This window comes from Chondrus crispus, genomic scaffold (genome assembly GCF_000350225.1).
Source record: "Chondrus crispus Stackhouse genomic scaffold, scaffold_93, whole genome shotgun sequence".
NCBI lineage: Eukaryota > Rhodophyta > Florideophyceae > Gigartinales > Gigartinaceae > Chondrus > Chondrus crispus.
The window spans coordinates 77,346-90,714 of record NW_005178827.1 but is presented as its reverse complement, the minus strand read 5'-3'; the positions used below and the strand labels follow the sequence as shown (position 1 = coordinate 90,714).

The 13,369-nt window shown below is 49.4% G+C and overlaps 3 protein-coding genes; all 3 read left to right on the top strand.

Annotated features, from left to right (window-relative positions):
* Nucleotides 1-1,196: 1,196 nt before the first annotated feature.
* CHC_T00008073001 (hypothetical protein) lies at nt 1,197-1,571 on the top strand. The gene has a single exon (XM_005711949.1). The coding sequence runs from the start codon at nt 1,197-1,199 to the stop codon at nt 1,569-1,571; it is 375 nt and encodes a 124-aa protein (XP_005712006.1).
* A 318-nt stretch (nt 1,572-1,889) lies between these two features.
* CHC_T00008072001 (hypothetical protein) lies at nt 1,890-2,195 on the top strand. Its single transcript, XM_005711948.1, has one exon. The coding sequence runs from the start codon at nt 1,890-1,892 to the stop codon at nt 2,193-2,195; it is 306 nt and encodes a 101-aa protein (XP_005712005.1).
* Nucleotides 2,196-2,966: 771 nt separating this feature from the next.
* On the top strand, nt 2,967-12,068 carry CHC_T00008071001 (hypothetical protein). XM_005711947.1 is given in 2 exon segments: nt 2,967-11,123; nt 11,124-12,068. 1 exon segment carries the CDS (start codon nt 2,967-2,969, stop codon nt 11,121-11,123), a length of 8,157 nt encoding a protein of 2,718 aa, XP_005712004.1. The 3' UTR covers nt 11,124-12,068.
* The last annotated feature ends 1,301 nt before the right edge of the window (nt 12,069-13,369 follow it).

Genomic DNA, 13,369 nt, shown 5'->3' with positions numbered 1-13,369 from the left:
CCGTCCCCAACAGTAAACTGGGGCAAGCTCGCCCCCGTCCCTTTCGCACCTACATACGTCCGTTTCGGTTGTCTATCGCGCGAGGCGACTGCGCGTAACCGGCCAGTGAGCCACTCTCATTTCGCGAGCTCGTCCGATCGGTTCAATTAGCGCGTGGCATCCGCGCCGAGTGCTCCCTCGATAAAGCCTCCGCTTCTCACCCCGCCTAGGGTGAAGAGGAGTTATCCCACAAGCTTGTCGAGGGATCTGGAACACATCTGCTAAAAAGTGCCTCAGAGGTGCTGTTAATCAGATGTGGTGCAGATGAGGCGATCAAAATGGCCGGAAGTCGGGAAGTCATTGCAGTTTTGGCTTCACACAAAGCTCACATTTCAGTAACTCGCCGGGTTCCGTGTACGGGAATTCTGGAACTGTATCTGACACGTGTGTTTAGTTGCAGAATCTTGTGCGAATGTTGTGTGAATTTTTCAGGCGTAAACTCACTAATGTGCCAAGCGTTGCACCAATTGTACACGTGTACTATTCTAACTCCCTGAAAACCTGCTTGTCACGCCCAAAAACACGTTCCAAATTGCCGAATTTTCTGGAATTCCGGCAATGTTGACCATTAACAATAGATTTGGGTAGGTTCTCACGAGATCCAGGCACATGAAGAATTGATAGGCTCATTTTATCGACGAGAATACGGCGCTTCGAATGGACCCTGTTTTGGCAACAAAACCCTTAAACAAGTACTTTCTCCATTTTAAAAAAGGGAATGCGTTCCAAATTACCCTGCCGGGGAAGGGTAGATGTAGGTACTGGAACACAATATGGTACATAAAACGGGTCCTCACACAAGAAATTCCTTGACATAGTGTACAGTACCGCCATTATTTATAGCTGCACCCCCAAGTTGTGCCGTGCTGTGGCACGCAGCACACTTTGCATAAAAAACAACAACATTCTTGATAAAACAATGCGTGCTGAGTCGGAATCTGCAATCAGATTTTGCAAAGCATAAATACTTTTGCAGATATTAATACATGTGTATTCATGGGGTGACATTAAGTATAGAGTACAGTACATTCTCGCGCCAAGAACTCGGCAACCGAAAGACTGCTTGCCGCGTTCTTTAGCTCGTTAAAAGCCCAATACAATACGCTTCAACACAAGCAGCCTTCCGTGTAAAAAAGTACCTAACAGACCCCCCAATTATGCCGCGCGGTAAATCCTTAACGGCTGAAGAAAAAGGAAAAATTGCGGGCCTGCATGATGCTCAGTGGTCGATACGCCGCATCGCGAAGCATCTAGGCAGGTCCGCAAAAGTAGTAGCTAGCTACTTGAAAGCCCCCGAGCTCTACGGAACAAAGAAAAGGAGCGGGAGGAAGCCTACGCTGTCTGCGCAGGCAAAAAGGGCGCTGATCCGAGAAGCGCACAAGGGAGAAATGACATCAACAGAACTTGTCAAGACACTCCAGCTCCCTGTTAAGTCCAGCCACGTGCGTGCAATACTCAGCAGCACTCCCACCCTTCAGTATATGCGCATGGCACGCGCACCAATGATGCTTCCGCGCCACAAAATCGCGTGAGAAAGTTGGGTTCGAGATAAGGTGACCTGGACGCCTGGTGATTGGGCAAATGTAGTCTGGTCTGACGAGAAGAAGTTTAATCTCGACGGACCAGACGGCTTCGCGTTTTATTGGCATGACTTACGAAAGGATAGAAAGGTTTTTTCAAAGCGGCAGCAAGGGGGTGATTCGGTGATGGTTTGGGGTGCGTTTGCTGGGAAAAAGAAGTGTGACTTGGTCGTTTTAGAAGGGAAGCAGAATGCGCTCAAGTATATTTAGACTCTCGAGACCAATCTCCTTCCTTTTGTTGATCAAGAGCTCGGTCCTAGCTGGACGTTTATGCAAGATGGTGCAGCTGTACACCGTGCTAATCGCGTTTACGAATGGTTTGAAGAGGAGGAAGTGCACGTTATGGACTGGCCTGCCAAGTCCCCTCACCTCAACCCTATAGAAAACTTTTGGGAGATCTTGGCAAGGAAAGTGTACGCACATGAAAGGCAGTTTAATAATATCGATGAGCTACTCGAATGTATAATGGACTGCTGGGAAAATATCAACACTGAGACGTTGGATAAGTTAGTAGGAAGCATGCAGAAGCGTTGCCTTGACTGTGCGATGGCCAAAGGTGGCCCTACGAAGTACTGAACCAGAGTTATGGTTGTTTAGAAGCACTGTACTCTATAATTACTGTCACCCCATAAATGGTTTTTGATGCATATCTTCCAAACTATTGATGCGTTTCAAAATCTGAGCATTGTTTTGGACTCGGCGTGCAGGAATGCGTCAAGGACAAAGCTGTTTTTTTATGCAAAGTAAGATTCCTTTACCAGCAATGCATATTTGTGGGGTGCGGCTATAATTATTGGCGGTACCGTACGAGAGTCTGGCCCTTCCACCAAGCCATCCCTTCTGTCAAGGGTTCACTGTAGTGCCGTTTTCGGCCCACTGACACAGGGTAGCACTACAGTATACAGTATCTCGACCCCCCCCTGTACTGTGATAGGGTGCCTTATTTTGAGTTTTCAACTAATTCGATGCCTCTTCTGCCCCTACAGTGTACTCTAATTCAATTTATTGAGAATTGTATTTAAATCAGGGTGAATATCGCGTATGATAAGAATATCAAAGTTTATTCACAACCAGGAGAACCAGTTTTCAATCTTTAAGACCCGACAGACCTTTCCCAAGAAGGGTCGGTAAGCCGGAAGGAATCTTCAACGAACATTCGCGACCCATCACAACTCTTCAACCTTTCCTTCCCAATGTTCTCTCTCGCAGACCCACCTTCAGGAAGACTTTTACGAAGCGAGAAGATTTAAGGGCGATCAGCGGTCCTGCGCTCTGCTACACTTACTCGCATAGCCCAGAAACCGGAAACACGTGTTAATTCGTCTGTCCTCGGCATTTGCACGCGATATGCCCAAGAAACACACTAAACGTCGAGACGGGACTCAAGAGCCATCCGATCTCTCTCCTATTTCTGGTCGCGGTGGCTTTACGCATTCTCGGCCTGCATCAGATGTTGGAGATAGTGGCAACGGACAATCCCAGCAAATATGCTATGAGTTTCAATCAAACGGCTCCTGCAAGGTTGGTGACAAATGCCACTATTCCCACAAAGTACCAAACACACGCCGCGAGAACACAAATTACGCTTCTGGATCTCCGCAATCTCCCTTATGTTCCAGTTTCATGGAAAAGGGCTCGTGTTGCTTCGGAGGCCGATGTAAATTCTCTCATGCCAATTCGCCACAGGGGCATCAGAAGGCTAGGGCTTCACCTCATCACACATCAGATACCATTGTCGAGTTTCTAAATCGTGTTCAGAAGGCGCTTTCCGCACGCCATTTTAGGCTCGACATAAGCAAGCCTCGAGATCTTGAGCTCTGGATGCAGTGTTGGGCCGTGGTCGGCAAAGGCGCCCAAGCCCACCACGCCTGCACGCTTGCACGTGCAATCATGCGCTTCCCGGCAACGACAATATTGGCGCCTCCTCCTAACGATGTGCTGAGCGTGCTATTTATCCTTGTTCATAGTTGTGCTAAACAAACGCAAAACGCAAGATCTCTGGTTGAGACCCTTGAACATGTTGCAGACGTTGTTGAGAATCGCTTGCGCAGTTACCCGGCAGAAATCTCATTACATGAACGGTCTGATTGTGAAGCAAAAACGCAGGAACTGCGTAGCATATCCCATGGTGCCATCCTCCGCTCGATTTCAGATCCTTCCCTCGCAACCCGTGGGGCTATTCTTGTTACTCGCTTGTTGCCGTTGCTTGACGGCTTAGCGTGTAGTTACAAGCGCCAGATCACCGATGATACTGATCAAGACCATGGCATTGCGGTTGAGGCTGACGACAAGACTTGGAGTGGCTGGCGCACACCGACACTTGCATGGCTCCAGAAAGGTGAATGGTTGGACGCGCCACACTTAATCCGGAGCAATGACAGTGTAGACCATTACATTCACACGCTGCGGCGACTGGTCACAATGCTCACGTTCTATTGGGGAGCCGGAGCAGTGTTCCCAAAATGCCAAACCCGGGGGCAAGATGACCAGTCATGTCGACGACCGCTTTGTACTGTGATTTCCAATGCACGTAAAAAGAAGTGTCGCCGTCGTCTGTCCGGCGGCAAGATTTGCATGAGGCCTGCACACTGGCGATGTTCTCGAAGTGGTCATGATGTTGCGTGCCAACGTTGTTTGGCCGAACAGCAACACAAATTAACTAGTAATCCTGGGCCGCGGGCGTCAACTGACGTATATGACTGCCTTGTTGAACGCGACACAGTCAGACGAGACGGCGTTGTTTACGTTCTTTCGCAAATGAAGTCCCGCAAACCCCCTTCTGTTTCTCCCAATTGGAAGACGACGTATCGCCTTAAATGTTCTGCACTTGTTGCTGTGATGCGTCTTAGGATATCAGGAGAGCCACTTTCTTCTCAACACGCCCTCCAATGGGCAGAGGTTGTACCTGTGAACCAAAAAAGCGGCTCGGGAAAGGACTTCCATGAGCGAAGCAAAGGTCGCTTAGCTCTACGCCTACTCAATCGTGCAGATGTATCAACGCTCCCTCGGAACGAAGAAGGGCTTGAAAGAGGGGCATGGGTGGCCGTTATCGACCTGCAAGTGTTGGTGCCTGAAGTGATTTCTGTACTATCCACAATTACCGACGTAGAATTCCACAGTCACCTCGAGCAACTCCTGTTCTCGGACGTTCTGATCGGTTCTAGAGAAATTCGAACTGAACCTATTGTTCACACAAGTATAGAACAAGCGATCGAAAGTGCTCTGGCGATAAGCGAAATTGACCTGATCAAGCGGCTTCCAGAAAACATCCGATCAGACCTGAGTCGTTCCCTCGTGCAACTAGCAAAGAACGCCAACCTATACGGAACGCAACTGCGGGCGCTGTCAGCGTCTCTTTCAAGTCCTATGCACTGCACGCAGGGTCCTCCTGGCACTGGAAAAAGTTACGTTGGTGTCGTTCTGGTCCGTGCTTTGGACGTCATACGATCCTATGCGACAAAGTCTGGCATGTCGGTGGGTCCCATAGTTGTGCTTTCATACAAGAACCGCCCCCTTGATCAGTTTCTTCTGGACGTGATGAAAGCCGAGGGCTGCCATTCATCTCTAGTTCGCGGAATGATTAGATGTGGAAAGCCGGAAGACGGGCGTTTACATCAGTATTGCGAGGGCCGCAACGCTGTTGAAATTAGAGCGCAGGAGACGCTTTCAAGACGTGTCGCCAGCCTTCGTGCAGTAAAAGGGGTTCTGAGAAGCTGGCGTAAAGTGCAAGATGAATTTGGTGAGAGCTTTACAGAGCAAGCTGAGCGCCTGAAAACTCTGAGGACCATAGAAGTCAAGACATCACTCGCGTTTGGAGAGAGAGTATATGACGCAGTTTTGGTTTTAGCACATGCTTTGCTCCTTCATGGCCGTGTCAACGCTGCCGACTCCTGCAACGAACTCAATAGCGCAACGGCATATGGGCTCATTCAGTCTCTTCTACGAGATGACTTGTCAACCTTAGATCTGCACCATGAGGGAATAGAGCACCTGAGCAGCCTAAACAAGGGAACAGAACACTGGTTAACAATAGGAAAGAGTCGTATGGTGTTTTTGCTTGACAACTGGCTCGGTGGGTCTAATCCACCGCCACGCTGTGTCGCTCCAAATGACGCAGGCGGTTGCGTGATGGCGAGTACAGTACTTGCAACACCCGTTGAAGTGCGTTGCGAAGGAATCACTACCAAGCAGAAACGCTGCAAAACAGTCGGCAACGCGAGCCACGGTTCCACGTTCTTTTGTAACGCTCATAGTGCCCAAAAACCAACTTCGGTACATAACGACGGGTGGTGCGAAGGGGCTGTAATATCAACCATCGGCAATAACCATAGACAAGCTCAAGTAGCAAGTGCAGTCAGTGGGTATTTATCAAGTTCAGACGAATGGAATTGGAACCAGTCACATTCTAAGCGCTGGAGTCTTGTATCGGAGTTTCTTGGAGGCGTCATCCGCTCTATTGATGACCTAGTCGTTCTTGCAGAAGACCACGTCGAACTTGCCCGTCGGGAGCTACAGGAAGCCGCGGCTTATGCTTTCAAAAAGGCGAGGTTAATAGGCTCAACGATAGTAGGCGCAACCGGACGCCTGAAAGCAATTAGGGCGTCAGAACCATTTGCTATGGTCGTGGAAGAGGCTTGCGAAGTTCTTGAGCCAACTCTTGTTTCCGTGCTTGCCGTGCGGTCGCTGCGCAAGCTAGAACTGATTAGAAACCATCGCCAGCTGCCTGCATATGTTCAGCCATGTTGGTTTCCGACTCAGGTCAATTTTCGCTCTACAAAAGTGTCCTTGCTTGAGCGTTTGGTCCAGAGCGGGGCAGGTGGTGGCGCTGGAAGGACAAGCCATTGCACAGTTCTTGATGAACAGCGACCAATGCGGCCCGAAGTTTCGGCTTTGACAAACTGCGAGTACGAGGATGTTGTTAACATCACTGATCATGCATGTACCCTTTCTCAGCGAATAAGTGACTGTCAGTTTCAACCAACCATAAAGAGGACCTGGTCTTCCCTCAAGGATAAAGAGCCCGAACCAGAGTCATCTGAACGCGATCTGTGGTACGGGCAAGGGAATGCTGTACCAGGTTTAGAGTCGGCCGTCTTCTTCTGGGAAATTGAGGGTGAAGAAGAGCGAACATCCGTTGGTCTATCTCGTTGCAACAATAAAGAGGCTGAGTTTTGCGCTGGATTGGTCAGATGGCTTCTTCAGTGCGGAGTTGCTCCAGCAGGCATCACTGTTATAACACCCTACAAAGGCCAAAAGATCAAGATTGTCAAAAAACTGCGGGGAATACCTGGCGCGGTTTTGGGGCAACCTAATGGCACGAAGGGAGCTAGAAGAAATGAGGTTACGGTTTCAACAGTTGATCGCTATGAAGGCGATGAAAACGACGTTGTTATTCTATCACTCGTCTGCACCAGGCCTGACAATCTCTTTACTGCTATACAAAATCAAATTACTATTGAGGCGTCCAGGGCTCCTATCGGGTTTTACATCCTTGGTTCATCTCGAGCTTTTGGTTCCAATCATCAAAATGGAAGCGCCCCTCTGCACTGGCTCCGTCTGCTCAAAGATCGTGAATGTTCTCACACAAACGCAGGGCAAGGCGCGAATGAAGGAATAATGGGGCAGCCCAGCCGCATTGGTCGGAAACTAGATATTCGCTGCCCACGGCATCCTGATTCGTCGAAAGAGATCTCCACACCAAGTGATTTTCCGGCAAAGCGAGAAGAGTTGGCCTCTTTTTGCTCGAAACCATGTACTTTTAGCTTACCTTGGTGTAGCCATCTCTGTCAAGAACTTTGTCACTCATCATCCCAAAGGCAGCATACGAGCAAGTGCAAAATGCTCGTTCCAAGACCATGCGATACACATTCAGAAATCAGTCTTCATTGTTGCAATGTACGCCAAAAGCAAAACATGGAGGCCGAGTCATTGAAGGACGCATTGAGCAAGTTCCAGTGCGAAGTCATAGTCCCGTATCACAGACCAGAATGTTCGCATGTTTTAAAAATCTCCTGCCATCAATACATGGGAATCCTCGATGGGTCTTTGAAGTTAAAGAATTGTGAAAAGGCGGTGGCGGATTACGTGCATCCAGTTTGCGGTCACAGATCGCTCGGTCCATCGTGCTACAGACGTCGACAATGGGAAAACGAACCGCCAGTGTGCAAAGTTGCAGTGGACCACATTCGAAGCTGTGGTTGCGAGGTGCGACAACCATGCCATGACAAAATGCAAGAATGTGCGATGATTGAAGCCCCACTATGCCAGGAAGCAGTTTCAAGACCGCGTCCTCGCTGTTCCCATTTGCTATCATCTCGCTGCTATGAATCAATGGCACTGCAAGAGCTTTGGTCGCAAGAGGGAGACGAGGCTGTCAACTGTGATCCTCCCGTAATCCGGTATGGTATTATTTACGGGCCTTCAGAGGCTGACATTAGCCAGGCATATCCTTCGAGATTTACAAGGGTCTTCAAAGAGTGTTTTGTCGAAACAAAATATCTTGCTTCATGCGGACATAGTTCGATTGTATTATGCTCAAAGGCATTCAAACTCGCTGTTGGGACTATTGACGAGCCTCCTTGCACTGAGATAGTAATTTTCCAGAGTCCAATTTGCGGACATCAGATAGCAAGTCAGTGCTATCTCCGCACTGCATGCAGGGCTTTGGCAAATACGGTATTTGAAGAACATGTTAACCTCGCCACTGGTCAGGTACAACGCTTCGCACAGGAGCGAATGCTCCGAGCTGCTCCACCACTAGATCCAATTCTCAATAAGCTGAGAAATGCGTGCAGCTGCTCCGTTGTTATTGCGAGAGAATGTGGACATGAAACGAGTGCTTTTTCGTGCTCACGCATCTTTGCGTCTTTAAAACACAAAAAATTTCCATCTTGTAACGCACCCGTCGTTCTCAAACGCCCATGTGGTCACCCTTGTACAGTTTCATGTCATCACCGAGGAAATACGCTCCCTGTGTGTTCCGAATATGTTGACGAAGTGTTTAAATATCCTTGCGGAAAAAGCGGACACACACTGCAGCCGAAAACGTGCCATCATCTACGACTTCTTCAAGCGAGCACTGACATTCAGTGCCCTCTCCAGGTTAAAGCTGTTCGCGCACGTTGTGGCCATGCATTTGAATTGCCATGTCACATGGAAGGGAAGTTGAGAAAGAAAACTCCCGGTTCTTGCCTGAATGCGAAAATCTCACCGAGGATAGTCCAAGAGGGAGCCGATTACTGCGAAAGTGCATTAGGCGTACCAGCATGTCTTGAACGTGTTTCTTACCGGAGAATGTGTGGTCATATAGACAGTGATGTACAGTGTGACATCGCCTTTCAATGGGCTGAATTTCCCCAAGAAGCCCCAGCATGTAGACATGAGATAGCGATGAAATCGCCTCTGTGCGAGCACCAACTGCTTATCGCCTGTAACCAGAAAGCCGACATCTTGGCTGCAGATCTGTGGAGAGGTCAGCCTCCAGAGCGTATCACTTTAAGTATGGATGATGAAGTCAGAACTTGTCCAGTCGTTCATGAGGGCGTGCAGTTACCAGCTCTTCCAGCACTACAGACCATTGCCTTGCTGCGATGCGGAGAATCGACTCTACTGCAACGAAAGTGCGGCCATGAAAAGACAGTTCCCTGTGAGACCATTTTCACCGCTATGACCTCGATTTGCGAACAACTCGAGAACGTTGAATGTGCTGGATGCGGCCAGACCAGCGCTCAACCATGCCACGAACTGAAGAAAAATCCAGATGGTTTGCGATGCAACCGTGTGGTTAAGAAGAAATGTTCTGTCTGTCGCATAAACATAACGCCAGCGCCATGTTATATGGAGGCAGTTCAATGCGGCAGTGTGGTAAATGCCAACCTCCAATGCGGGCATGAGATTTCTTGGCAATGTGGTGACGAGGATCCGCGCTGGAAGCCTCTGATGAAGGTATGCATTGTATGTACCCACAAAAGGTGGTTGGACGTGCATGCAACGGTCTCGTTGCAAAAAGAAGTGGCGGCCAAAGCTTCACCTCGAAATGAGAAAACCACAATTCTCGCAAATGCAGCTGAAAATCGTTTGCATGGTGCGAATTCTTGTGACATATTCAACATCAACGCACTTTTGGCTGTGCTTCGCTCCCGTGCGCTTGAAAACCTCCCTGAATCATGGATCATGAAATGTGATAGAGTGCAGTGCATCCCGGTCGAACGTTTGCTCCAATCCTACCTCCGGCTCTTACAGCAAAACATTGATAACTTCGCTGCAGCGATCAGGAACGGGGAAAGGGAGCGCAGATTATGCGCTCCGCCGCAGTTTCCCAGCGAAGACGGTGCTTACGATATTATTTACTGCACTCGTACGTCTAAAGAAGAACCAGAAGACTGCTTTAGAAGCCTCATGACACGGTATGGGATGGGTATTACCGGGAAGATATTATCTGAGAAGTCTATTGTGCATGAAAGTGAGAAGCGTAGACATAATGCGCCATGGTCCATTTTTGTCGGTGCTGTTCTGCGTCATCAAATGCTGGATGACGTAGAACCTTTTATGGCTCAAGTGCGAAGTGACTGCTGTCAGACGGAGGCCCGGAAAAAGGCATTGAAACAAATGCAGTCTTGCAGGGCAAAGGGCTACGACCACATTTCTTTAAAACCGATGGGTGAACCATTCGGCCGGGTTTTTTGGACTGCGGGCTCTGTAATACCATTATATCAAGTCGAGTTACAATTCCATCGGCGATGCGAAATATGTATGGACAACATCCCGGCGTTCAAAGCTTGGGGGTGCCCAGATGATCATTTCTTGTGTGGAGAGTGTTTTGGTAGCTACGCAAAGAGAGCTCAAGAACCAGGCACCCTTCGTCGTATTGTTGATCAAGACGGGAATTTGGCATGCCCACACGATGGCTGCAAGAGGACATATGACATCCTGCATCTATTGCGACAGAGGCAGGACGCTAGTGAAGAGGAGCTTCAACCACTTCAATCGGAACTGGAAAAACTCAAAATTGCAACGCATGCCAAACGTCATGTAAAAGCTGCATTGGACGTACAGAAAATGGAGCTCGAGGCAGAGTTCAAACGGATTCAGCAAATTCAGGATCTAGATGAACGTCGCGCGGAGATTCTTCGCCTTGAAATAATTGATCAAATCCTGACCCTCCGCTGTCCAAACTGCCGGATGGCTTTTATCGATTTTGACGGGTGCTTTGATCTCACATGCGATGGTTGTATGCATCACTTCTGTGCATGGTGCATATCTCACTTTAGTCGACACGATGTGCACAGTCATGTCGCTCATTGTCCGAAGTCACCACAGCAGGGAGCAGTATATGGCCAAATGGAGCAGTTCACACGGCTTCATTCCGTTCGTCGCCGACAACTAGTCGTGCAAAGACTCAAGGGCGAAGTACGAGAAGTGCAAAAATTAACCCTTGCACGCGTTCGTGGTGAACTGCAAGACCTTAATATTCACATCAAACTGGACCAACTCGTCACAGATTAAGAACTGCAGGATCACTATTTTGATGACAAGTTGAACGTTTTGGATTGGTACAAGTCACGCACTTTCCAGTGGTGATGCGCCAGCGGTGTCAAAAGTGCATCTATCCCAGTGGTGGGGGGTGTATTTATGCCAAATTCGTACACTAAGATTGTCCGTAAAGTCACGAAAACGCGTGTTTTGGTGGCGTGTCTGCTCATATTTTCTAAACGAAAAAATTTCCGACAACGCGTTTGGCAAAACTCACGTCATACCGAAAACTGGGGGCATGTGAGTTTTCCACGAGTTTCACATTCGCCTGACCACAGCAGTGCCGGATCGACCCGTCATGAAGGAAAACAAAGTGGTTTTCTGTTCTTTTCATCAGCACAAACGAGTCTCAGACTGCACGGGTCGTATCGTTATGCGTCATGGACGCCCCTATCGCTTCATCTGCGCAGAGTCCATCAACGGATCAAAGCGCGACAGGATGTGCCACAGATGCCGCCGAAGCAACCGCGAAAGATAGACGAGTAGAAGCTTCTAAAAAGCGGTCCTCTCTAAACGGCTCTCCTCAGCCTGTCAAGAAGACGAAACACATCGCTCTTTCGACTGAGAGACCATTCTATCCTTGTGGCGAGCTACAATATTCGCTTCAGCAGGTATTCGCGCAGGTGCACGTAATCTGTCGGGCGGCACAACGTTGTACTAGACTTGCGTTTGTTGCGGGCAGGCACCCGGCTGGAGGTCAGTCCGCAAAACACGTGGCGGAATTTTTCAATCACGGGTTTACCTTGCGTCCATCGATTTTGTGGGCAAATGTGTGGTTACATCCAGACGGCAGTACGGCACACCACAGTAATAAGACACAGCCAATAGGGCATACCGTAGTCACGACGCAATAAAGTCTCCGACGGCCACCCGCTCCCTCGGGGATCGGGGGGTATCGGAGTTCACGGAACCACAAAATGAAAACAAAGCAGCGCGCAGCGCGTTATTTTACGGACATTAGTGCTCGAACTGTAGCACTGGAGACAGATTAAGCGATGCACTTTTTCATTGCCTGAAGTGCCGCCTACAGTAGGTGACACGTGGTCTTCGATGAGGCTTCTATCCAACTTTCTTTTTCTGGAATACGATTTGCTCCATACGAAAATGGCACCCCCGAACACCGTAATTCAGGGCCGTTCCTAACGACGAGCACTGTGTGCTAGCACGCAAGGACCCTGACATTTGGCATGAATAGATTGGTGGAATGAGAGGAAATAATTTATGTAGTAAATGACGATGCGTTTTCAAAAACTGTGGAAGGGCGTAGAAACTCGCCATGTTCCACCTGTTCTGAGAGGTCGGTTATCCGGTGTCATAACACATTTGAAAACTACTCCTCACACCTCTTATCATAAGCCGTCATTGTACCTCTTCGCGTATGATAAAGCAACGAAATGACTCTCCTTGTCGTCTCGCGTACCTAGGCTACTGTTATGGATATCCGCCTCCGTTCTACACGTGTAGACAAAATTTACAGTATACCTCCCCAACTTTCAACCGGGCGGTGGTCATTTTGTTTGGTCCACCGACCTTTACCATCCCAATTTTTCCTATCTCGCCTTCCTTCTTACAATCCTGCTCCCCGTATAGCATCTCCCTCTGTCCGACAAGGCCCCAATGCGTACACATATGGCCGCGCATCGTTTCCATTGAACAACACGAACTGTGTCAACGTTCACCCATTGCCCCCTCTCGTCGAAGTCTGCCGTCTTCTGTTTGTCGGGATCTTGCTGTTCCTCCCGCCTCGTCACACCCAGTAACAACCCAGCGCCGCTTGTTTATCCCGAGAGGTCGCTCGAAACGAAACCGTACTCCTCAGAAATTGGTAGCAAGTGGTACTGGTCGTAAATCTTCTTTTATTGAACAGGAACTCGAAAGCCTCCTCGATATATTTCGCACGTGACCTCTGCGTCGGGGGTCAGGCCGAAGCAGCGGTGGACGAGGTGCAGGACGCCGGCCAGGAAGTCAGGGTGGAGCATCGACGGGGTGCCGCCGCATACATAGAGCGTGGAGAGCGGGGCGCGCGGGAGGGACGGACAGCGCGAGGCGACGGCGCGGATCTCGCGGCAGAGGACGTCGACATCTTCGAGATATGCTTGCGGCGGCGGCGGGTGGTGCGTGGCTGCCGGCAGACAGGCGTTCCCGGACACGACCATCGGGAAGGCGCAGTATTCGCAGCGCTGCGCAAAAAAGGGCAGGTGGATGTACGCGGAGGTTGC